General features: G+C 47.1%; 1 protein-coding gene across 1 annotated transcript in view; it reads left to right on the forward strand.

The window, feature by feature from the left end:
• Positions 1-24,386, forward strand: part of LOC122702301 (ATP-binding cassette sub-family A member 17-like) — an 86,689-nt gene extending 62,303 nt beyond the window's left edge. The window contains exons 19-30 of the mRNA XM_043915980.1: positions 1,209-1,482; positions 1,647-1,851; positions 2,394-2,613; positions 5,592-5,750; positions 9,915-10,093; positions 10,736-10,861; positions 13,781-13,975; positions 21,598-21,785; positions 22,723-22,893; positions 23,125-23,315; positions 23,452-23,525; positions 24,003-24,386. Of these exons, the coding sequence (XP_043771915.1) occupies positions 1,209-1,482; positions 1,647-1,851; positions 2,394-2,613; positions 5,592-5,750; positions 9,915-10,093; positions 10,736-10,861; positions 13,781-13,975; positions 21,598-21,785; positions 22,723-22,893; positions 23,125-23,315; positions 23,452-23,525; positions 24,003-24,380 (2,360 nt within the window). The 3' untranslated portion in view covers positions 24,381-24,386. The remainder of the gene's footprint in view (positions 1-1,208; positions 1,483-1,646; positions 1,852-2,393; positions 2,614-5,591; positions 5,751-9,914; positions 10,094-10,735; positions 10,862-13,780; positions 13,976-21,597; positions 21,786-22,722; positions 22,894-23,124; positions 23,316-23,451; positions 23,526-24,002) is intronic.
• The last annotated feature ends 1,268 nt before the right edge of the window (positions 24,387-25,654 follow it).

Here is a 25,654-nt window from a genome sequence, read left to right on the forward strand (position 1 = left end):
GTTTGAACGTGTTGAGAAGAGATTTACACTTCTGCCAAGGGAGTTTGTGGGTGATTTGGTGACAGATGGGACAAAAACTAAGCAGACGAGAAAAGGAGAATAGTGTTTCCTTCAGAGGGGCACAGGTGTACAGAAGAAAGAAACATGTCCTGGTGTGCTCCTTGGTTCAGCTGTGAATAACTTCTACTTTTTCATAGTGAATGTCAAAACTGACTACTGGTTAAACTGAATTTACGATACAACTCTAGGGCAGGTGGGGAGGGGTGGGGAAGGCCCTAGGAGGTGGGGATAGTCCTCTAAGAGAGCTAAGTCCTTGCTTCCGAGATAGGCTGTCAGTAGAGAAATGGACTATTTATCGATCCTAAGAAACACGGACTGAAAGACTTCAACGTGGTTGCCCTGGTGAGCAGGAGCCAGGGATAGTGATGCTGAAGGCCATGGCACTGCCATCTCCCATTGTAAGTTTTGTATAATTATTTGATTTTTAAAATTATATTGATGTGTTATTTTAATTTAAAATGAAAATTTTCAGGATTTATTTTTAGTAAAGTATAAGAGATCAGCTGCAGAAATGGTTGGGATTGTAGTGCTTTACCTCTCCCAACCTTGGTTTCCTCACACTGCCACCAGAGGGTCTCCAGGGGAGTGCCCATCACAGGTGCTTCACACTGCAACACTGGCACTCGGTAACCCTCAGCCACCAGTACAGTGATCATTCCAGCGTAAAAATTCCAGGGTTCTTGGTCAGTCAGCCTGTGTGCTAGAAGTGTGGTGATGAACAGCTCTCAGAGAGCTCCTCACCCAGAGGTCTTGTGGATAAGCAGTAGTGCAGAGGAACAGTCCGTGATGGTCACACAGACATAGCTTAGCCTCAGAGGGTCAGAGGGCACTCCTGAGCTCAGAGCCTGTGGTGTGCATGAGGATTGCACAGCAGGGAAGCCTGAAAGATGCCTGGGCAAGACTGTTCACTGCCGCTCCAGTCAATGAACGGAAAACTTTCTTGAGGCCCCAGGCCTGAGGGGCTCAGGCAGGAGGCAGCCCTGCGGGCCCAAGTGGATGACCGGAAGTCAGGGCATGGCCACGACAGGAGGACCCCACTGGGGATGTGTGTGGGGCTTGGTAAGGAGAGAGACGTTCAGGAGGAGCCGCAGTCCTCCCTGCCTCGTGAGGCCCTGGTGCGACCCACTCAGCGGTCTGTTCTCTTCCAGGCCCAGTGGAAGCATTCCTCCTGAAAAAGTTAGAGGAGGAGCCCGAGGTCTTTGACCAGAACTACCTGGTGGCCATTTCTTTTGACGACATGGGGAACCACACCATCGTGACAGCACTGTTCAACAACCAGGCGTACCATTCCGTGGCCCAGGTGCTGGCGTTGGTGGATAACGTCCTGTTCAAGTTGCTTTCTGGGCCCCGGGCGTCCATAACAGTCCTGAACCACCCTCAGCCTCAGTCAAGCGTGGAGACCGCAGAGGACATCTTGTATGAGTATGTGCAGCTTTCCTTCCTCCTCGTTGAGCGTCTCCCGTTACTGCCAGCTTCCTCCCTTTTTGTCTCTTTGTTTTAATTACAAATTGTTATTTTGGAATATGGTTGCTTTGACCAGTTCTACTTAAATGACTGCCTCTCTCCTTATATCCTGCCTTTGACAGGGGCCCTAAAGGACATTATCTTGTCATCAACTTGCTTTTTGGAATGGCTTTCCTTTCGAGTTCCTTTTCCATCTTGACGGTCAAGGAGAGAGGCCTCAAGGCCAAGCAGGTCCAGTTCATCAGCGGCGTCCACGTGGCTACATTCTGGCTCTCCTCTCTGCTATGGGACCTCCTGTCCTTCCTTGTTCCCAGCCTGCTGCTGCTGGTGAGCTGAGTTGTGAGGGGCCCCTCCTCCCAACCCCCTGTGTCCAGGGGACTGGCCTTGGGGCCCCTGCAAAGAACCGGGACCCAACCAGACGTCTAGGCTGGCAGCTCTGCCCCTGATGGGCCACATGGCTGTGAATGCAGCTTCCTCGCTGACCCTCAGTAAAAGGTGATTCCCGTCCCAGCGTCATTAGGAGCGGGGGGCCCTGCTCTAGGGTCTCTAGGTGGTGACTTCCCCAGAGCTGCTGCCTCAGGCTGGTAAGACAGTACCCTGGGGATGGGTGTTTACATTCCAGAAGTAGCCCTCCAGGGCACAGAGGGGTGCAGCCTGGAGCACGTCCTCCCTGGTTCTGCCTCTGCTCCTCATCTCACTGCACTGGTGTCCTCTGCACGGCCAGAGGAGTGAGGGAAGGGCAGTGCTGCTGGAGTCCTGCCAACACCTTGTTTACCTTATTAAGAATAACTTGAGATTGTTGTATCCTTTCTCTCATGCTTAGGGCTGACTCTGAGTGACTTCTCCAAACTCTGCCCCACTTTCCCCAGGTGGTGTTTCTATACTTCAATGAGGACGCTTTTACACACAAGGAGAATGTCCCAGCTGTCTTCTTGATGCTGATGCTCTATGCCTGGGCCATCATCCCCTTCATCTACCTGACCAGCTTCTGCTTTGACAATGCGGGGAACGCCTGTGTCAAACTCATCATCATGCTGACCTTTCTGAGCATTGGCCCCTTTGTTCTTGTCTCGGTCACAAGTGAAAAAGGTGAGGCCCGTCAGGTCTACACATCACACAGCTTTAACCATCCCTCTGGCAGCCACACAAGTCGTGCCTGCGAGAGCATGTGTCTGCAGGGGCCTGCGTGAGGCTCTTCTCAAGAGTGGTCGTTGGAAGAGCCCCAAACGGTCAGTGTTGCAGACACGCACCTCCAGGGGGACAGACACTCAGCACAGGCAGCAGTGCGGACAGACGTCATAACCGGGTGCTGCCTGGATGAGGCACACACTGAGCTCGGAGCTGGGGGGGTCCATGAACGGAGACCATAGGAAGCCTGGAGGGATGGGGACATCCATATCATCATTAAGGTGTTGCTTACATTGGCAAAAACACTTGTCAGAATCATCACACTGTCCACTGACGATCATGCACTTCACTGAAACAGATTACTCCTCAGTTTGAGAGAAGGTAATAAGAGACTTCTGTAGAATTCCATGAAGAAGAAAAACTTTGGAAACAAGAAAGATCTGATTGCCAAAATAAGAATTTAGCAGAGGGGTTGGAAAATAAAGGCAATGAATTTCCCAGAAAGTAGAACAAAAAGTTAAGAGAAATAGAGAAGTTGGGAGAAAAGGCAGGTAATGTGACAGTAAATGCAGGAGATGCTATTTGTATTCAATTTATTAATTGAATTAGCCTTATTAGCCTTCCAGAAAGAGAAAACAGGAAATCAGGTTGAGGAAACTACCCAAGAAACAAAACAAAATTTCCCAGAGTTGAAAAAAGCAGACTTCAAGATTGAAAGGATTTATCAAATGTCTGACACTGAATGAAGAGAGACCCAAACACTTCCTGAAAGACACGGGTTTCTGTACTGAGTTCTGTCATCAGGCAGTGGAGGGACAGAGCAAAGACAACTTCAGTTGGGCAACAGCAATTGAACCCATACCCAACTTTCTTGGAAAGTTAGTCAAGGATCTCAGCCAACAAAGTGCAGGAGTAAAGCGAAGAAGGAAGAAAGCACGAGAGTCAGAAGAGGATGGACCCCGCCCCGGAGTGTGGCAGAGAAGATTCCTCAGTCGGAGGACTAGGTAGGGGTGGTTTGTGACCTCTCCTCTGCTCTTAGCCAGTGTTGGAGTAGGACCCGCAGAGAAGGAAGGAAGGAAGGCAGGCGAATAAGCAGGAGCTGTGAATACCTGTCCCTGTGATCACAGGTGGGATTGTTGAGCACTCCTCTCCTGAGCGTCGGAAGATGGTCGCTGACCTGGGAGGGTGTGGGAGCCACTGTGGCTGACTGTTCATCCCAGGCAGGGCTCTCAAGACTGCCTCGTGGTTAAGTCTCTCTCTATCCCACCCAGGAGCCACAGAGCTGAGTTCGGGCAGTTTCCCCGCTCCCCTCTACTTCAGTCTCCAGGGTAGATTTGTACATTTAGACTTCTACAGAGAGATCGTTAAGAGGACATGAGCCACTGTGCCTCTTCCCCAGGGCCATACCTGCCCTCTCTGCAACTACCCACTGGGGCCTGGTCTCCACAGGTGCAACTCTCTGATCACCAGAGCCGTGACCCTGATGCCTCAGCCACAATGTGGAGCCACGACTTCTGAGCTGTGCCCCTAAACGGCGCTTCCATCCCCACAGGTGGACCCTGGCCCTGCTGCTCAGTTACTGAGTCCTGGTCCAGGAAATGTTGGTCTGGAGACCTCACATCCAAGTTCAACTCCCTGTATGTCGCAGTGGCCTCCACTGACAGAAATTTCATAAATTGATCCCCCAAGGCTGTACTACTCTAAATCCAAGCCCTGAGAGGAGAGTCTGTTTTCATATGAAGACTCTGTTCAGCCTCTCTTCAGGGAGTCTGAAGAAAGTCACATGTCCCCGGGCTGTCTTCCTTGCAGGTCCCCCTGATTTGGAGTTGGTGGTGTAGCAAGTCATGAAGCCTGAAACGAAAGCTCTAATCCCACCTGCTTGTTGGTGGAGATGTGTTATGGTTTGTGCAGGGCGGCAGCTGGCGGCACGTGGAGTGGCCTGGGGTTAGCACCAAGCAGCCTGTGGGGTGGGAGAGGGCTGTAAGCGCAGCCCCACTGCAGGTCCATTCCCATGCAGCACACTGAGTTCATCCTCTTACAGATTGATTTGCTTATGGGTAGCATAGTTATTTCACAGAGCAGTTGTGTTTATTTGTTGTAAATATTTAAAATATTTTAAATATACCAAAGGTTATTTATAACCTTGTTTGTTATTTCTTCAATTAACAATATAGCATAAAAAATTGGCTTCTCTAATCTCTAAGAGGCCCCAGTTTCCGTTATTTGTTCTCCATGTCCTTGAGTCTGTTCTCTTTTCTTCTTTCTTTTTACCACAAAGCTTGTGGGATCTTAGTTCCCTGACCAGGGATTGAACCCATGCCCCTTGCATTGGAAGCACAGAGTTCTAACCACAGGACAACTTTGGTTGATTCTTGTGGCTTTTCTAGGTATGTGATAATATACAGCATCTGCAAATAATGGTGGTTTTGTCTCCACAAACTGTCCACACAGGAGCTGTGTTCTCCTTATCTACTTGTAAGATGACACTCGAATAAATCCAAAGCTGGTCCCCCGGGCTTTCCTGTCTGGCCCTAACTCATTTGTAAGCCTCCAGCCTTCAAAGCCACAACTTCCACAAGTGCATCCCCTATTGCAGCCATGCCCATGCTGGTTTTCTCAAACACACCAAGCTCTTTCTGACTTGTCTGCATAAACAGTTGGAATAGAAGTAAAATGACTTCAGGAAGCGCTGCAAAAGAAAAAATAGTTACAGCTTAGAGGCTAGGTGACTGCCTCAGGAGAGGGAACACTGGGAGTCAGGGAGAACCTGATTTCTGATCTTGGGCCTGGGAGTGTGGCGAGCGGAGACAGGTAAAGCCACAGGAGGAAAGAACAAACCCTTTATACAGGAGAAGAGGCCCAGTGGGCCTAGAGAGTCGCTGGGTGATGTACCCACTTCTTCCTGAAAGAAGGGTTAATATCTTCTGTTCCCCTCACAGAACTTGGCTATACAACAATCTCAGACTCCCTGGATGACATGTTCCTACTACTTCCAGGCCATTGCCTGGGGATGGCTTTATCCAACCTGTACTACAACTTTGAACTGCAGAAGTTTTGCAAGGCCAAGAGCTTAGACTATGTTGAGTGCAGTAAAGTTTGTGAGTATGACAAACAGACTTTTGTTAATTACATTGCTTTTTAATTTTTACAATGTTGTGTTGGTTTCTGTGTTAATTACATTTTTATTAAGATACAATTCATATAAAATTCATCCCTTTATAAAGTGTACAATTCATTGGTTTTTGGTGTATTCCCAAGGTTGTGCAACCATCACCACCATCTGATTCCAGAACATTCTCGTCACCTGGAATAAAGAAATGTTCCATCCATTAACAGTCACTTCCCTTTCCCTTTTCCCCCAAGCATCTGACAGCTAATAATCTACTTTCTGTCTCTACTGATTGGGCTGTTCTGGGCATTTCTTGTAAATGGAATCACTGTGTGACCTTTTGTGTCTGGCTTCTTTCACTTACAGCAGTATTGGTAGGGTTCATCCAGGTTGTGGTGTGCATCAGTACTTTGTTCCTTGTTATGGCTGAATAATATTCCATTGTATGGATGGACTACTGTTTGCTTATCTGTTCATCAGCTAATGGACATTTGGATTGTTTCTATGTTTTTGCTATTATAAATAATGCTGCCATGGACATTCACATACAAATTTTTGTGTGAACCAGTTTTCAGTTCTTTTGATTATATACTTAGGAGTGGATTTGCTGAGTCTTATGACTGTATGTTTAGCTTTTTCAGGAAGCACCAAACAATTTTCCACAGTGGCTGCACCATTTTACATTTCACCAGCAACATATGAGAGTTCCAATTTGTCCACATCCTTTCCAACACCTTTTAAAATCAGTTATTTTCTTTAAATGTGGAAAAATATGTGAAGTTTACCATTTTAACCATTTTTAAGTGTGCAGTTCGGTGGCATTAAATACATTCACACTGTTGTGCCATCACCATCATCATCTCCAGAACTTTCTTCAACTTGCAGAACTGAAATTCTGAACCCACGAAACACTAACGGCCCCACCCGAGCCTCTAGCGACTACCATTCCACTCTCTGAGTTGGGCTACTCTAGTTGCCTCACATGAAACATTTAATTCCTTTCTCATTTCCTCTTGGGTATATTCAATAGCTATTTTCTTTGTGGTTACCATGGGAATTGCATTTTAACATCCTTAACATTCTAATTTGAATTTGTATCAGCTTGTCTTCAACAATATAGAAAAACAACCCTTATGCAGCCCTGTCCCCAATCCCTTTTAATTATTGATGTCACAAGACCTCTTTATCTACTGTGTGCCCAGAACCATAGACTCGTTGTTGTTTTTTTATGCATCAGTTTCTTAAGTTACACAGAAAACAAAAAGTGGAGTTACAAACCAAAGTTACCGTAATACTAGCCATTATAACGTCCATGTATCTGCTTTTGCCAAAGATCTGTATTAGTTTGATCTGTATGTCCGGATATGGCCGATGTCTGTTGTATATGCATAAACAAAACAACCTCCTTCCATAGTTCTTCAGGCACTCAGTCTATCAGATCTAATCCCTTGAATTTATTTGTTACTTCCACTGTATAATCGTAAGGGATTTGATTTAGGTCTCACCTGATTGGTCTAATCAAAATTGTAAGGAATTTGATTTAGGTCCCTACTTTCTTCAGTTTAAGTCTGGATTTGGCAATAAGGAGTTCATGCCAGTGACGCAAAGGAGAAAAGGAAAGATAAACCCATTTGAATGCAGAGTTCCAAAGAATAGCAAGGAGAGAGATAAGAAAGCCTTCCTCAGTGATCAATGCAAAGAAATAGAGGAAAACAATAGAGTGGGAAAGACTAGAGATCTCTTCAAGAAAATTAGAGATTCCAAGGGAACATTTCATCCAAAGATGGGCACAATAAAGGACAGAAGCGGTATAGACCTAACAGAAGCAGAAGATATTAAGAAGAGGTGGCAAGAATACACAGAAGAACTATACAAAAAAGATCTTCATGACCCAGATAACCATGATAGTGTGATCACTCACCTAGAGCCAGACATCCTGGAGTCTGAAGTCAAGTGGGCCTTAGGAAGCATCACTATGAACAAAGCTAGCGGAGGTGATGGAATTCCAGCTGAGCTATTTCAAGTCCTAAAAGATGGTGCTGTGAAAGTGTTACACTCAATATGCCAACAAGTTTGGAAAACTCAGCAGTGGCCACAGGACTGGAAAAGGTCAGTTTTCATTCCAATCCCAAAGAAAGGCAAGGCCAAAGAATGCTCAGACTACCCCACAATTGCACTCATCTCACACACTAGCAAAATAATGCTCAAAATTATCCAAGTGAGGCTTCAACAGTACGTGAACTGCGAACTTCCAGATGTTCAAGGTGGATTTAGAAAAGGCAGAAGAACCAGAGATCAAATTGCCAACATCCACTGGATCATTGAAAAAGCAAGAGAGTTCCAGAAAAACATCTACTTCTGCTTTATTTGGAGAAGGCAATGGCAACCCACTCCAGTACTCTTGCCTGGAAAATCCCATGGACAGCAGAGCCTGGTAGGCTGCAGTTCATGGGGTCGCTAAGAGTCGGACTCGACTGAGCGGCTTCACTCTGCTTTATTGACTACGCCAAAGCCTTTGACTGCGTGGATCACAACAAACTGTGGAAAATTCTTCAAGAGATGGGAATACCAGACCACCTGACCTGCCCCCTGAGAAATCTGTGTGCAGGTCAAGAAGCAACAGTTAGAACTGGACATGGACCAACAGACTGGTTCCAGATCGTGAAAGGGGTACATCAAGGCTGTATATTGTCACCCTGCTTATTTAACTTACATGCAGAGTACATCATGCGAAATGCCAGGCCGGATGAAGCACAAGCTGGAATCAACATTGCCAGAAGAAATATCAATAACCTCAGATATGCAGATGACACCACCCTAATGGCAGAAAGTGAAGAGGACCTAAAGAGCCTCTTGATGAAAGTGAAAGAGGAGAGTGAAAAAGCTGGCTTAAAACTCAACATTCAAAAAACCTAAGATCATGGCATCTGGTCCCATCACTTCATGGCAAATAGGTGGGGAAGCAATGGAAACAGTGAGACAATGTATTTTCTTGGGCTCCAAAATCACTGCAGATGGTGACTGCAGCCATGAAATTAAAAGATGCTTGCTCCTTGGAAGAAAAGCTATGACCAAACTGGACAGCGTTTTAAAAAGCACAGACATTACTTTGCCGACAAAGGTCCATCTAATCAAAGCTATGGTTTTTCCAATAGCCCTGTATGGATGTGAGGGTTGAACTATAAAGAAAGCTGAGCGCCAAAAAATTGACACTTTTGAACTGTGGTGTTGGAGAAGACTCTTGAGAGTCCCTTGGACTGCAAGGAGATCCAACCAGTCCATCCTAAAGGAAATCAGTTCTGAATATTCATTGGAAGGATTGATGCTGAAGCTGAAACTCCAGTACTTTGGCCGCCTGATGTGAAGAACTGACTCATTGGAAAAGACCCTGATGCTGGGAAAGATTGAAGGCAGGAGGAGAAGGGGATGACAGAGGATGAAATGGTTGGATGGCATCACTGACTCGCTGGATGTGAGTCTGAGTAAGCTCCAGGAGTTGGTGATGGACAGGGAAGCCTGGCGTGCTGCAGTACATGGGGTCGCAAAGAGTCGGACACGACTGAGTGACTGAACTGAACTGAAACAAAACAAATGAATTGGAGAAGATAATGCATAGTATCGGTCTACTTGTATTTTAAAAGATTATATCCAGAGAGTATGGAAGTATTATACACACACACACACACACACACACACATAAAACAGCTGTAGGGAGAGGAGAAGTACCTTGACTCTACCTCAGACGTGTCTCTTTTTTCCAATGAGTGTGTATTGTATAATTTAAAAATGCATGTATTTAAAAGAAAATTTGTAGGCAAATCAGATTAAAATAGGAGACTTGAGGCTGCTGAGTGTTTCTGCATGAGTGGTCAGTTGAAGTTACAGGGTGAGTAATAATTGATAAAAGAATCAAACATATAAATAGTTTGCATTTCAAGTAACTGTCATATGGACAGGGAGAAGTCTTTTTACTTTACTGCATAATTTTTGCTAAACATTGGTTCCAGCAAGAAAAGCAGAATACTGTATATGTTTCCCATCTGGGGTGAAGTGACCACATTGATGACAATAATGCTCCTTTTAAATGACATTTGTTATCATAGGAATCTAGCTGCTCTGTGTAATCAGATCGTGTCCGTTTGTCCCATTGTAGCAGAGGGCTATGTGGTCCAGGAGGACATCTATGCCTGGAAGTCTCTCGGGATGGGGAAGTACCTGACAGCCCTTGCCATCTCAGGGCTCGTGTACCTCATCCTGCTTTTCCTCATTGAAACCAATGTCTTATGGGAACTGAAAGCCAGGTTTTCTGGCCTCTACTGGAAGCAAAAATTGGTGAGTGAGTCCAAGTGTAAGTCTGTAAGGACAGGTAAGGGGCTAGCTTCACAGCTTAATTCCTGCAGTCTGCAGTGACCTTGATTCTCTTAAGTCAGAAGGCCTGGAGATCGTGTAACCCACCCTCAGGGCAGAGGGGTTACTGAGGTCCCCAGGACCCCAGGCCCTGAGGGGAGAAGGGGGAAGAGCATTGGCCTGGGCCCTGTGACCCTGGCCAGCCATGGACTACCTAAAACTAGTCAGCTTGTAACACCTCTCCCCTCAGTCATTCAGGAGCCAGATAGGAGAAAGGTCTGTTGTGTCAGTTCTTGACCTGAATATCTTCCAGTGGCAAAGCACCTCCCCCACCCCCATGATCATGGAAATCCTGTAGAAAATGGGATTTGTTGTATCTTGACACCTCTGGGCTTCAAGTCTTTTTTACTTTCTTTAAAAACCAATGCTTTCCTGTCCAGCATATCACAGTCATGTCAGCATGCACTCAGTCCTGCCTGCAGCTTTCCCTCAGAATGGGTGGTGGTGTGCAAATGGGAGCTGGCGTGGCTGGGGCACCTTCACAACGTTACGGGGAAGGACCTTTATGTCTCCCTCCTATCCTTGCAAAAGCACTTACACCTGCCATCCTTATCTTGGGAAAAACAGGTTGTTTTGCAGAATGCAGAATCTGTGCCTGGAGACCAAGATGTGGAAGAGGAAGCAAACATGATCAAAAACTCTTGGGAAGATCTGTGTAAGAAAAACCCACTGGTCCTTAAAGAACTATCTAAGGTAAAGTCCGATGTAGCTTGAAAAGCATTACTTTACTTTTCATCCCCGTTACTCTTGGGGATCCTTGTGTAGGGAAGCCGCCATCATGGCTCCAGGACCCCACCCGCTGACTTGGAGTACAGTGTAGAGCCCATTTATCAGCGGCTTTGCTTTCTGAGGTTTCAGCTACCTGCGGTCAACCATGGTCCAAAAATATTAAATGGAAAATTCCAGAAATGTCATTTCATAAGTTTTAAGTTGTGTGCTGCTCTGGGTAGCGTGGTTAACTCAAACCCTTCCACTCCGCCCCTTTGTCCTGCTTGTCCACAGTTTCATCACTTAGTTGCCAGCTCAGTTATCTGATCCAATATCGCAGTATCAAGTACTTGTACTCAAGGACTTCTCATTTTACTTACCCCAAAGCCCAAGGGTAGTGATATTGGCAATTCGGATATTCTCTTACTGTGCCTAATTTATAAGTTACACTTTGTCAGAGGTATGTATGTATAGGAGAAACATAGTAAGTAGAGGGTCCTGTGGTGTCCATGGTTTCACGCCCCCACTGGGATTCTTGGACCATATCCCCGGGGATAAGGGAACTACTGCACTGGCAGAGGATTCAGATGAGTTTCGATGGGAAAGACTCAGAGAGAGGTTTCCTCTGTGAACAGATGGCATCTGAGCTCATTCTTGCACCCAGAGACAGCAGGTAGTGCCTCAGCCCCCCATTGTCTTCTGGGGGCCCCTGAGGACAAGGAGGCCTGGGATGGGAGGGGCACCGGAGCCATGGATCCCCAGAAGCCCTGAAGGTTGGACATGATTGAGTCTCTCCTGGATCTAGAAAGCAGTCTGGAGGAGCCAAGGAGGGGATGTGGGCTCTGAAAGCCCACAGCAAGCTTGCTAATCTCCCTGAGAGCCTGTGGGGACTGTGCTGAGAGATTCTTTAGACAGCCAGGAATGTACACACACTCACGCACACGTACACAGACATGCATGCGGAGAGGGAGGAAGGGAGACAGAGTCAGAGAGAGTTGTTTCCCTATAGTTACTAGCTGGGGTTAGATTCTGGGGTTAAAAATCCCCCGGAATCAACCTGCCTGACTTCAGGCTCTACTACAAAGCCACAGTCACCAAGACAGTATGGTACTGGCACAAAGATAGAAATACAGACCAATGGAACAAAATAGCCCAGAGATGAATCCACGCACCTATGGACAACTTATCTTTGACAAAGAAGGCAAGAATATACAGTGGAGAAAAGACAACCTCTTTAACAAGTGGTGCTGGGAAAACTGGTCAACCACTTGTAAAAGAATGAAACTAGAACACTTTCTAACACCATACACAAAAATAAAATGGATTAAAGACCTAAACACAAGACCAGAAACTATAAAACTCCTAGAGGAGAACATAGGCAAAACACTCTCCAACATAAATCACGGCAGGATCCTTTATGACCCACCTCCCAAAATATTGGAAATAAAAGCAAAAATAAGCAAATGGGACCTAATTAAACTTAAAAGCTTCTGCACAACAAAGGAAACTATAAGCAAGGTGAAAAGACAGCATTCAGATTGGGAGAAAATAATAGCAAATGAAGCAACTGACAAAGAATTAATCTCAAAAATATACAAGCAACTCCTGCAGCTCAATTCCAGAAAAATAAATGATCCAGTCAAAAAATGGGCCAAAGAACTAAACAGACATTTCTCCAAAGAAGACATACAGATGGCTAGCAAACACATGAAAAGATGCTCAACATCACTCATTATCAGAGAAATGCAAATCAAAACCACAAAGAGGTACTATTACACGCCAGTCAGAATGGCTGCTATCCAAAAGTCTACAAGCAGTAAATGCTGGAGAGGGTGTGCAGAAAAGGGAACCCTCTTACACTGTTGGTGGGAATGCAAACTAGTACAGTCGCTGTGGAGAACAGTGTGGAGATTTCTTAAAAAACTGGAAATAGAACTGCCATATGACCCAGCAATCCCACTTCTGGGCATACACACCGAGGAAACCAGATCTGAAAGAGACACATGTACCCCAATGTTCATTGCAGCACTGTTTATAATAGCCAGGACATGGAAGCAACCTAGATGCCCATCAGCAGACGAATGGATAAGAAAGCTGTGGTACATATACACAATGGAATATTACTCAGCCATTAGAAAGAATACATTTGAATCAGTTCTAATGAGGTGGATGAAACTGGAGCCCATTATACAGAGTGAAATAAGCCAGAGAGAAAAACACCAATGTGTGTATAATAACCCATATATATGGAATTTAGAAAGATGGTAATAATAACCCTGTATGCGAGACAGCAAAAGAGACACAGATGTATAGAACAGTCTTTTGGACTCTGTGGGAGAGGGTGAGGGTGAGATGATTTGGGAGAATGGCATTGAAACATGTATATTATCATATGTGAAACAAATCGCTAGTCCAGGTTCGATGCATGAGACAGGGTGCTCAGGGCTGGTGCACTGGGATGACCCAGAGGGATGGGATCGGGCAGGAGGTGGGAGGGGGGTTCAGGATGGGGAACACATGTACACCCATGGTGGATTCATGTCAATGTATGGCAAAACCAGTACAATATTGTAAAGTAATTAGCCTCCAATTAAATAAATTTATATATTTTTTAAAAAGCCCCCAGACACCAGCTCAGGCAACATCAAAGTGGTTTTCTTTGCTTTGAGGAAAGCAGAGAAGAGGCTTATCTTAGAGAACTATGTTCTCAGTGTGCAGGGGCAGGAAGAGAGAAAACCTCCTGAGCCCACTGGGAGCAGCAGCTGGGATGAGAAGGCAGATCCCAGCCTGGATACCTCGGAGTCCTGGGGCCCTGGGGGCAGAACTGGAGTGCAGCTGACAACTCCGGGCTGCTGGCTCCAGGCCACCTCACTGGTGTCTTGTCTTCTATCTTGGCTATCTCAGGTCTATTCCAGGAAGGTGCCTCCACTGGCTGTGAACAAGGTTTCCTTCACTGTTCAAGCAGAGGAGTGCTTTGGTCTTCTTGGCCTCAATGGAGCTGGGAAAACCACCATTTTCAAGATACTGACTGGGGAAGAGTCTATCACCTCTGGGGACGCCTTTGTCAACAGCATCAGCCTCAGCTCTGACTTGAGGAAGGTAGGTGGTGACCTGAGACGAGGGGGCATGAACCTAGGGGTGGTGTGGGTGTATCAGGAAGAGGGTCCGCTGAAATACACCTGTGGGTGTTATAGAGGGTTGGGGACAGGGAACTGGAATGAAACCCATCTTTGAAAATTCCAGGTGTCAGATTTATCTCTGACTCCCAGATCCATAGCTCCTTCCTAGACCTCTTCTCTGAGCTCCAAATTGTATGTCAAGCTGCTTATTCAACATTGCCTTGGAAATGTCCCTGAAACCCAAGGCATCTCAAGTCCAGTGGACCCCCAAAGCCATCAGCTGTCCCCACAAACTGCCGTCTCTTCCCCCCCTCCCCCTGTGATCCTTGGAGGAGTGAGTGGCACCATCTACCGCTGTCCCAGGCACCACTCAGGGCACCCAGCCAGCAGCCATGGTCCATGGATGCTCCCTCCCAACGAGCCCTGGAATCTCTTCTCCCTGGCCCTGTGCCCACTGCACTTCCCGAGCCAAGGCCACTCCTAACTTTGAGCTCAGCTTCCTTGCCTTCTCCGAAGCATTTCTTCTTGCAGGCCTTTCTCTCCTTTACACTCTAGCTTTCCTTTGTTTGCTCCTATAGCTTCCCCTTTCTTCTGGCTCTTTTCTCATACTTCTTCCTTAGACTCCTGTGGTGGATCTTCTTCCTCCAGCCCATTAGACTGCACTGCTCCCCAGGGCCGCAGCATCAGCCCACTGTCTCTTCCACACACACTGTTCCCACCCCCCCAATCTCATTCTTTACGCTGACTCCCATTATCTTCTGTTTGCTGATGGCTCCCAAGTAGCCGTACCCTCAGCCCAATCCCAGTCCTGCATATACATCCCTTCTAAACAGCTTGACTCAGACATAGTCAAATTTAGTATATATCCCTCACACCTGACCCTCTTCTTGGAGCCTACTTCCATTATTGGCACCAATTCAGTGAAACAATTTTTGAATGCCTAGTGTATGCCAACAGTTGTGTAAGCCCAGTGACTCTCACTTGCAAGGAGTTCATGATCTTGAGAACCAGCCGTTGCCGTGCAATGACTTAAGTGTAATGATGGTGGAGGAGTGGGGTCAGTATACAGTGGATTCAATGACAGGTGTATGAGGAGACCAAACTACAGGGGTCTAATCGAAGCTGTACCATTCACAGCATGCACTGTACTAGCTTTACTGTCCATGACCAACATAAAGTTTAGAGAGAAAGCAGAAGAATCAACATGGGCTAGTTGCAGAATCCATGCTCGTAATTATCACTCTCTGTCACCTTTTAGCATACACTGCTTGGCCAAACAACCATAACCAGTATAAGCATCTCATAGCTATGAGCCATTTACTATTAATTTTAACTTTTGTTATTTTAAAAATTATGGACAAGTCTTTTGGTAATGGCAAATCAGGTAACTCTAATCCCTTTCCTGGTGGTCATTAATAACTAGAAAAATAGAACCAAATTTTGGAAACAGGTCTTTGAAGGATTCAGAGAACTAAAAAGATAGTGAAGACTTATGAGCCAAGAGGTAGAGGAGGACAGGGACCCAGGGAGGTGGCCCATTCAAGGCTGGGTTGCTGAGATCTGAATATTTTTTGCCCTTAGTTTTGAACTGGCCCACACTGGAGTTCAGGATGAGCCTTCTGGGGCATAGGGAGGCCTGGTGCAAGCATCCTTTCCTTGAGTCAGGACCCTGGAGGGCTGCACTCAGGCGTAGGGATGAACTGTACTTAGACAAGTTCATGCAAGCATTGCAGAACAACCTGGACTCTTATCAGTCCCTGAAATGGAATTGATGTGACTCTAAATCACAAGTGCTCCCAGGTGCCTGGCAGAAGCAAATGTCAGGAGAAGCTGGCAGAAGAGGCTCGCATCCTAGGCCTCAAATGATTTCGGCAAACAACTTGAAATGCAGTTTTTGGTGCACATTGAAAAAAAAAAAAAATAACCACACATGTGTACCTAAACAGCAACTCCTCCCCGCAAAAAATAATTTAGAATGAAGCATGGAGAATCAAAGTGTAGAAAACAAATATACAGAAGAAGATAAGAGACACTGTGGTATACCTTCAAGACAGCCCCTAGTAACCCTCCTGAGATTTACACCCTTAAGAAGATTACCCCAGATGGTACCAGGGTTGGTCTGTGTGACTGATGGAATACTGTGGAAGAAGTGGTATGTCACTTTTGAGACTGGGTCATGAGGGACACTGCAGCTTCTCTTTTGATTATACTCCCCTTCACACCACTCACTCTGGAGAAGACTAACGGCCATGTCATGAAGACTCTCAGGCAGCCCTGTGGATCATAAAAAATAATCAATGCAATAGGAGACAAAGTAAGAGAGAAAAAGGAATATAGAACATATGGGACAAGTAGATAGCCCTAATAAGATGGTAGATTTAAATCCAATTATATTAGTAATTACATTACTTATAAATGGATGAAAGACTTCAATTAGAAGATTGAGATTATTAGAGAAGATACTCAAAGGTTAAAACAGAGTTACCATATGACCCAGCAGTTTCACTCCTAGGTATATATATCCAAGAGAACTAAAAAACTGTTAATACATTCACACAAAAATTTGTACATGAATGTTCATGGCAGCATTTTTCACAGCAGCCAAAAGGTAGAATCAACCCTATGTCCACCAACAAACAGATGAATGGATAAACAAAATGTGATCTATCCGTGCGCTAGGATATCATTCAACCATAAAGAAGGAATGAAGCACTGACATACGCTACACTACGAATGGACCTTGAATACGTGATGCAGAGTGAAAGAAGCAGATCACGAAATGGCACAGATTGTGTGATTCTGTTTATATTGAAACATCCAGAACAGGCAAATCCATGGTGATAAGCAAATTGATGGTTGCCAGGGGTTGGGCGTTCTGGGGAAAATGGGTAGTAACTTTTCATGGATTTGAAGTTTCTCTAGGGAGGAGTGATGCCATGTTATAAAATTGACTGTGATCATGGACCACCAGTGTGAATATACTAAAAGCCACTGAATTGAACACATTTGATGAATGAATTGTATGATACGTGAATTATATCTCAATAAGCTATTACCAAAAAAAGGAAGAAGGAATGAACAAGCAATGGAATAAAAGACACCACAAGACAGGGTGAGGGCAGGTGGTCATGACAGACCTACCCACTAGCCTTATCATCACCAGTCATCCATCCAGCTTGTTGAAGCTCACTGAGAGGCAAGTACAAATTGGCTCTGTAAACTCAGATGAAAAGGAATGTTACATTTCTTTGTATTATTTAAAATCAAGCGGCATCTGCCTATAAGACCCTCCTCCTGTCTGACTGGCAAGAAACTGGATTTCCGTCTTCCTGGAATCTGTCTGCATATCACCTCCTGGAAATTTGTGAAAATTCATGGTAGGAAATGTAGTTCAATATGCTCCTCACTTCACTTTCGCCTAGAAATCCCACATGGATTAATCTCATTAGCAAACTCAAACAAATCTACATCCTTGCTCTCTTCCTTTGTGAGCTTTCTGCTTACCACCCTTTACATGTGCAAGTATTTTTAAACATTCTTTCACATTTCCTAAAATATATTCTTATCACATGTGAAGAGCCGACTCATTGGAAAAGATCCCTGACGCTGGGAAAGATTGAGAGCAGGTGAAGGGGGCAACAGAGGATGAGGTGGTTAGATGGCATCACAGACTCAGTGGACATGAATTTGAGCAAACTCTGGGAGACAGTGAAGGACAGGGAAGCCTGGCGTGCTGCAGTCCAAGGAGTCGCAAAGAGTCAGACACAACTTAGCAACTGAACAACAACAACAACAATTCTTTTCAGAATCTGCTGGTATGCCAAAAGTCAACAGTGACTTTTGAGTGTCCACATTCATTTTTGTCAAAGTCACTCACTATCTCAGAATCGTTCAGCTCCACTGTGGGACTTTCCCTGGTCCGTGGGGCCTCCATGCTCTGAGCGGGGCTCCGTGGCCATCCCATGGCAGTAGGCTTACTCCAGACTCAGGTATGTAAGAAACATCACATTCCTTAATTTTCTTTGCATCAAATTATAACATTTTCAAGCCTTCTATCCAAAAATTTGTTCACAAAGTTGAAAGCCTATATAGACCAACACTGGAGGTAAAGTTGAAATAATGACTGAAGATCTACCCTTTCTTAAAAGAGTCCAGGCTAAAAGGGATTGATGGGCAAGTCTACCAGCCACCACCAAGCAGTTATTTCCTTCTTGTACATCTCTTCCGAATCACAGAAGGCGGGGTGTTACCCAATCTGAAGTGAAAATCATACAAAGACAGTGTCCAACATGAGCCATAGGCCAACTTCATATAGGAACATAAAGCCTTAAGTAAGATATTTAGATAGCTGAGAAAAGAAGAGAAAGGCAAAGGAGAAAAGGAAAGATATACCCATTTGAATGCAGAGTTCCAGAGAATAGCAAGGAGAGATAAGAAAGCCTTCCTCAGTGATCAATGCAAAGAAATAGAGGAAAACAATGGAATGGGAAAGACTAGAGATCTCTTCAAGAAAATTAGAGATTCCAAGGGAACATTTCATCCAAAGATGGGCACAATAAAGGACAGAAGCGGTATAGACCTAACAGAAGCAGAAGATATTAAGAAGAGGTGGCAAGAATACACAGAAGAACTATACAAAAAAGATCTTCATGACCCAGATAACCATGATAGTGTGATCACTCACCTAGAGCCAGACATCCTGGAGTCTGAAGTCAAGTGGGCCTTAGGAAGCATCACTATGAACAAAGCTAGCGGAGGTGATGGAATTCCAGCTGAGCTATTTCAAGTCCTAAAAGATGGTGCTGTGAAAGTGTTACACTCAATATGCCAACAAGTTTGGAAAACTCAGCAGTGGCCACAGGACTGGAAAAGGTCAGTTTTCATTCCAATCCCAAAGAAAGGCAAGGCCAAAGAATGCTCAGACTACCCCACAATTGCACTCATCTCACACACTAGCAAAATAATGCTCAAAATTATCCAAGTGAGGCTTCAACAGTACGTGAACCGCGAACTTCCAGATGTTCAAGGTGGATTTAGAAAAGGCAGAGGAACCAGAGATCAAATTACCCAACATCCGTTGGATCATTGAAAAAGCAAGAGAGTTCCAGAAATACACCTACTTCTTCTTTATTGACTATGCCAAAGCCTTTGAGTGTGTGGATCACAACAAACTGTGGAAAATTCTTCAAGAGATGGGAATACCAGACCTCCTGACCTGCCTCCTGAGAAATCTGTGTGCAGGTCAAGAAGCAACAGTTAGAACCAGACATGGAACAGCAGACTGCTTCCAAATTGGGAAAGGAGTATGTCAAAGTTGTATATTGTCACCCTGTTTGTTTAACTTACATGCAGAGTACATCATGCAAAATGCTGGGCTGGATGAAGCACAAGATGGAATCAAGATTGATGGGAGAAATATCAGTAACCTAAGACATGCAGATGACACCACCCTAATGGCAGAAAGAGGGCCTAAAGAGCCTCTTGATGAAAGTGAAAGAGGAGAGTGAAAAAGTTGGCTTAAAACTCAACATTCAAAAAACTAAGATCATGTGCTCCCTTCGGCAGCACATATACAAAAAACTAAGATCATGGCATCTGGTCCCATCACTTCATGGCAAATAGATGGGGAAACAATGCAAACAGTGACAGACTTTATTTTCTTGGGCTGCAAAATCACTGAAGATGATGACTGCAGCCATGAAATTAAAAGACACTTGCTCCTTGGAAGAAAAGCTATGACCAACCTGGACAGCATATTAAAAAGCACAGACATTACTTTGCTGACAAAGGTCCGTCTAATCAAAGCTATTGGTTTTCCAGTAGTCATGTATAGATGTGAGAGTTGGACCATAAAGAAAGCTGAGCACTTTTGAACTGTGGTGTTGGAGAAGACTCTTAAGAGTCCCCTGGACTGCAAGGAGATCCAACCAGTCCATCCTAAAGGAAATCAGTTCTGAATATTCACTGGAAGGACTGATGCTGAAGCTGAACCTCTGATACTTTGGCCAACTGATGTGAAGAACTGACCCATTGGAAAAGACCCTGATGCTGGGAAAGATGGAAGGCAGGAGGAGAAGAGGGCAACAGAGGATGAGATGGTTGGATGGCATCACCGACTCAATGGACATGAGTTTGAGCAAGCTCCAGGAGTTGGTGATGGACAGGGAAGCATGGTGTGCTGCAGTACATGGGGTCTCAGAGTCGGACACGACTGAGCCACTGAACTGAACTGAACTGAAGATATTGACAATAGAAATTCAGCAGGATATTGAAAGAATAAAAATTACAATTGTCAGGCTAATTCCAGAAATGTAAGTAAGATTTAACAGTAGGAAATCTACCAGTATAAAGCACTACCTTCATAGATGAAAGGAGGAAAATATTTATCAATAGAAGCAGAAAAAGCATTGGATGAAAATTCAGTACCCACTCATGATTTTTAAAAAAATATCAACAAACTGTCTTGAGATAAAAGAGCTAGAGGTATCATGCTCCCTGACTTCAGACTATACTGCAAAGCTCCAGTAATCAAAACTATATGGTATTGGCATAAAAACAGACACATAGATCAATGGAACAGAATAGAGAGCTCAGAAATAAACTCATGCATTTATGGTCAACTCCCCTGGAAGAGGGCATGCCACCCACTCCAGTATTCTTGCCTGGAGAATCCCATGGACAGAGGAGCCTGGTTTGCTGCAAATTCATAACAGCAAAAACTCAGAAATATCACACATGTGCCGGAATCTTTTATAAACAGCCAACCCAAATCTGAATGATTGAGTCGCAATCAAACTGAGTTGGAATAGGCTTGTGTGCTCAGTTGCTCAGTAGTGTCCAACTCTCTGCGACCCCATGATCAGGCTCCTCTGTCCATGGGATTTTCCAGGCAAGAATACTGGAGTGGCTTGCCATTTCCTTCTCCACGGGATCTTCCCAACTCAGGGATTGAAAGAAACTGTGTCTCTTGTGCCTCCTCCTTTGGCAGACAGATTCTCTACCACTGCGCTACCTGGGAAACCCAAGTTGAAATAGGTTTGTATTAATATTTACTGACCAAGCAAGATCTTTAATACATAATACTGAATTAAAATGATAGAATGGTAAAATGGTAAGTGCAGAATGGTAAATAAAGATAATCCAGTTGTGTTTTACACAGCCATGCAGAAGTCTGGAAGTGCACCTTGATGTGACTGCACCACCTGGGGCAGGCCCCGGACAAGAGACTCCAGCATCCTCACAAAGAAAATGTATTTGTGGGTTACTTGTCTAATAGAAAATACGCTTAAACGGGAGAAAATAAAGTGTCTTCTGCTGACCATACACTTGAAACGTGACAAGAGATAGGGCAACTCTGGACATTGAGATTTCCTTCTGGGCAGGCAGGTTTGTAAGCACTCCAGACCCACGTGCGCCCTCTGGGGTCGGGATTCACACCAGAAGCCAGTGCTGCATCCAGGCTCCCAAATGTCACTGGTGGCCCCTGGCACACGTGTGTTCACCTGGCACTTGTGGGTGTGCATGAGGCAGAGGCCAGGCACCTGCCCAGTGGGCAGCTTTCCTTCTGACCCGCCTTCCCCTTGGGCTGTGCTCCAACTCCAGGTGCGACAGTGGATCGGCTACTGTCCCCAGGTTGATGCCCTGCTGGACCACATGACGGGCAAGGAGATGCTGGTCATGTTCTCCCGGCTCCGGGGTATCCCTGAGCGTCACATCAGCTCCTGTGTGGACCAAATTCTTGATGACTTGCTCATGTACACGTACGCCGACAAATTGGTGAGGACCTACAGGTGAGACTCGGGGCTCCCTCGGCCCTCCCCGTCCTGAAATAAGATGTCCTCTGGTTCTGTTCAGTGCTGGGGGGTAGGGCAAGGCCTGCTGGCTCTGTGCCTGGGGGAGCTGTATGGCCCTCACCACTGCACAGGTTTCCAGAGAGGTGGCCTTCCTCCTCTGTGAGAATGGGTCAACGGCCTGGGCTGTCCCATGGCCCTGCTTCCTCTGGTTACCTGGCTGAGGATTGGCTGACGCACCACAGCTGTTACTCTTCCTGCCGCTTCACAAGGGCTTCTGACCTGTGGCACTCCCGCACCCTGCTCTGTGCGAGCCGTCTGAGCAGCTGATGTTCTGCTGAAGAGCGTGGGGACTTCCTGGGTCTTCTGTCACCAGTGATCCTAACCCAATTCCAGTTAGCTTAAACGAAGCAAGGCTACTCGGTCCCAAGTCCCAGGCCACCCCTTGAGCTGTGCACAGCGCCCCTGCAGACTGTTAGCAGGACTGGGAGTCAGGGCGCCCAGGAGTTAGAGGATGGTGCCCTCTTTCTTCTGTTAACTTCTGTTTCAATCTTGTTTTCATGTTTCCCTGCATCTTTTGATGATTAAATGAATTAACATTTGGGAAGTACCTTTACATCATAAATGCTATGTGTTCGTTAAAAGAAATGAGCTAAAACAGTTCTATGCCCTTACCCTGTGACACCCATAGAGTCCCTCAGAGGAGATCCACGGACCATGTGCTCAGCCTGGACCGATCCCTATGCCCAGGAGAATGGTTTAGATGCTGAGTAGACAGCTGAGTCATAATGTATCCCTGGGGGAGGGTGGTGGGTCATGTTACTGAGCACCCCACCAGGGCGCATGAACACTTTCTTAACAAAGGAAAATGCAGGGAAGATTGCACTTCTGGAAACTTAGGGTTGCCAGTCACCCAATTTCTCCCCCTTGGCCCCAGTGGCGGCAACAGGCGGAAGCTGAGTGCCGGCATTGCCCTGCTGGGAGAGCCTGTGGTCATCTTCCTGGACGAGCCGTCCACTGGCATGGACCCTGTGGCCCGGCGTCTGCTCTGGGGCACTGTGGCACGGGCCCGAAAGTCCGGCAAGGCCATCATCATCACCTCCCACAGGTCCAGCCAGGATGGGGGCTGTGGGCTGGGTGGGCCGGGAGGGGCTGGGTGAACAGAAGACCTGTCAGCCTCTGGTGAAGAGTCTGTGAGGCAAGTGGGCCACACCCTGAGTGTGGGAATCAGGAACAGCTTGATCTGGGCGTCAGCACTCTCCCAGGTGCACGGTTTTGACGTGGAGGGCGGGCATCAGCATTCCCTGATGCTATATCAGGCTCCGCCCCCTCTCCCCAGCATGGAGGAGTGTGAAGCCTTGTGCACCCGGCTGGCCATCATGGTGCAGGGTCAGTTCAAGTGCCTGGGCAGCCCACAGCACCTCAAGAGCAAGTTTGGCAGCGGCTACTCCCTACGGGCCAAGATCCGGAGTGACGGGCAGCAGGAGACACTGGAGGAGTTCAAGGCGTTCGTGGGCCTGACCTTCCCAGGTATGTGCCGCAGAGGGCGCCGTGCGTCCGTGCATCCCTGAGCACTGGGATGAGAGTCACGATTCGGGGGCCAAGGCCACCCTCCCCTGGCCATCCAGCCTGGCCCTCAGGGGGACATGGTCTCTCCTTTGTGTAGGCAGCGTCCTGGAGGATGAGCACCAAGGGATGGTCCATTACCACCTGCCTGGCGATGACCTCAGCTGGGGAAAGGTGAGCACATACCTGGACATCAGGGAGCACACCTCTGATGTTGTGCATTGAGTTCTCTCCAGTGGAAGTCCAATTCAGCCCTGCTGCAACATTCATGTGAATTTCATAGAAAATGTTGATAAGAATATTTGAACTGGAAGGGACCTCAGAGATCAGCTCCTCCCGTCCCCTCATCTCACAGAGAGGGGAGCTGGCTCAAAGAGGGCACGCCACATGCCCAGGGCACACAGCAAGCCAAGACCCTGTGGGACCTCTGCCTCTGGCACCACTCCCAGCCAGGTCCCTTTCCCTGCGATCGCAGACAGCTGAATTCTGCAGGACTGACTGCCTGAGAGGTGGTCTGGGAGCAGCTGAGAGAGGAATGGGCCTCTGGGGGCTGTGTAACAATCTCAAAGACCCTTCCTCTTCCCACCCCTTGCTGCGTCTGCCCCCGCTCCCCTGTGCCTGCTGTCCACAGCGGCCCCTCCCTTCCCACAGGTGTTCGGCATTATGGAGCAAGCCAAGACGAAGTACATGTTGGAGGACTACTCAGTCAACCAGATCTCCCTGGAGGACATCTTCCTGAGCTTCAGCTGCCCTGTGCCCCCTGCCCAAGGGAGTAACAGACAAGAGAGGGCCAAGCCCGCAGACCCCGAGTCTCCCGGTCCACCTCTCTCTCCCTCTTCTTCCCAGCGACTGTCTCCACCTCCCACTCCACCCCCTACTCCATGTTCCTCCCAGCATTTCTCCCAGCCTCTCTCCTGGCCTCCCACTCCAATTCCCTTCAGGTCTTCATCCCAGCCACCGTCTCTGCCTCGCTCTCCACCTGCCTCCCAGCCTCCCTCGCCACATCCCTCAAAGACTGCCTTGCTGTAATAAAGAGTTCCCTGTGCCAGGTTAGCCCGAGTGCACACAGCCTGCCATGGGCTGCAAGGCGTACAGAGGCAACCTGAAGACCCAGTAAGCTCAGCTTGGGGGTGGAGGGGTGGGTTGGCTTTCTGCCAGATTGAGGGCACCCACCTTAGAGGCCTGGTGGAGAATCCAGGTCCATTTCTGTGGAAAGGGATCCCCTTGGGTCACATATGAGTGGCCTGCAGCCACACTGAGACCTGGCCATGGGATCAGAGGGACACCTGTCACATCCCTTCAGGAGCACGAAGGCCTGGGGGTGACCATGGCTGTAAGAGGGCCATGCTTCTGAGCGCGGTGTAAGAGGGCCATGCTTCTGAAAGTAGGAGGCAAGAGAAGTTTGCAAACCTGTCACCATTTTTCAATATTTCAATTTGTGTGGCTCCATCTGTTCTCTGCCCTGGCCCTGACACTAACCCTAACCTGTGTGTGGCCCTCCATCAACCTGTGTTGTAGTCATAATTATTATCCCCATTGCCTGGAAGAGTAAGCTGAGACCTAGAGACATCCAGCAACTTTCCACGGTCAGCTGATGGCAGAGCCAGGATTCACCTCAGGCAGAAGTTCTCAAGTGGGGTTCCTGACTGGAAGCATCCACCTCTTCAGAAACTTGTTAGAAACACAGGTTCTTGCGCCCCACCCCAGCACTGTTGAATCAGAAATTTGGGGGGTGAGGTCCAGCAATCTGTGTTCTGATGCAGCTCGGGCCTGAGAGGCAGTGAGCGAAGGCTGTGAGCTGGGACCATCAAGCCTGAGTGTGGCCCTGCACTTTTGTCACAACGGCCCTCCAAGAAGGGCCCGGGCACACAGCTGCTCCTCCAGCGTGGTCACGCCAGCCCCTCTCACAAGCCCCGCTGGGCTCCTTTGCAGGTAGCCCTCTCCCTCCCTTCTTAGCCAAGCTCTGGGAGGGAGTGTGGTGTCTGCTGTCCCTGGCCCCACTTCCCACCCCAACGCAACATTCCCCAGAAGCACAGCGTCCTTATGTACAGCTGCATACCCATCTTTCCTGTGACTGCTCAGAGCCTGGGCCTCTGCCTTGAGGAGTCCAGCAACAAAGTAACAGTGCAGGGGGAGGACAACAAAGTACCAAGCGGGGAAACTGTAACCAGTGGGAACACAGGTGTGTGAGGAAGGCTGAAAGCCCTCAGGCCGAGGATTCCCCCTCCTCCAGTGTGGACAGGCCCCAGGCTTGCTCTGCCCTACCCACTCCTCCTCTGCACACACCACCCCCACCTCCTCAC

This window comes from Cervus elaphus, chromosome 10 (assembly GCF_910594005.1).
Source record: "Cervus elaphus chromosome 10, mCerEla1.1, whole genome shotgun sequence".
In the NCBI taxonomy this organism is placed as follows: domain Eukaryota; kingdom Metazoa; phylum Chordata; class Mammalia; order Artiodactyla; family Cervidae; genus Cervus; species Cervus elaphus.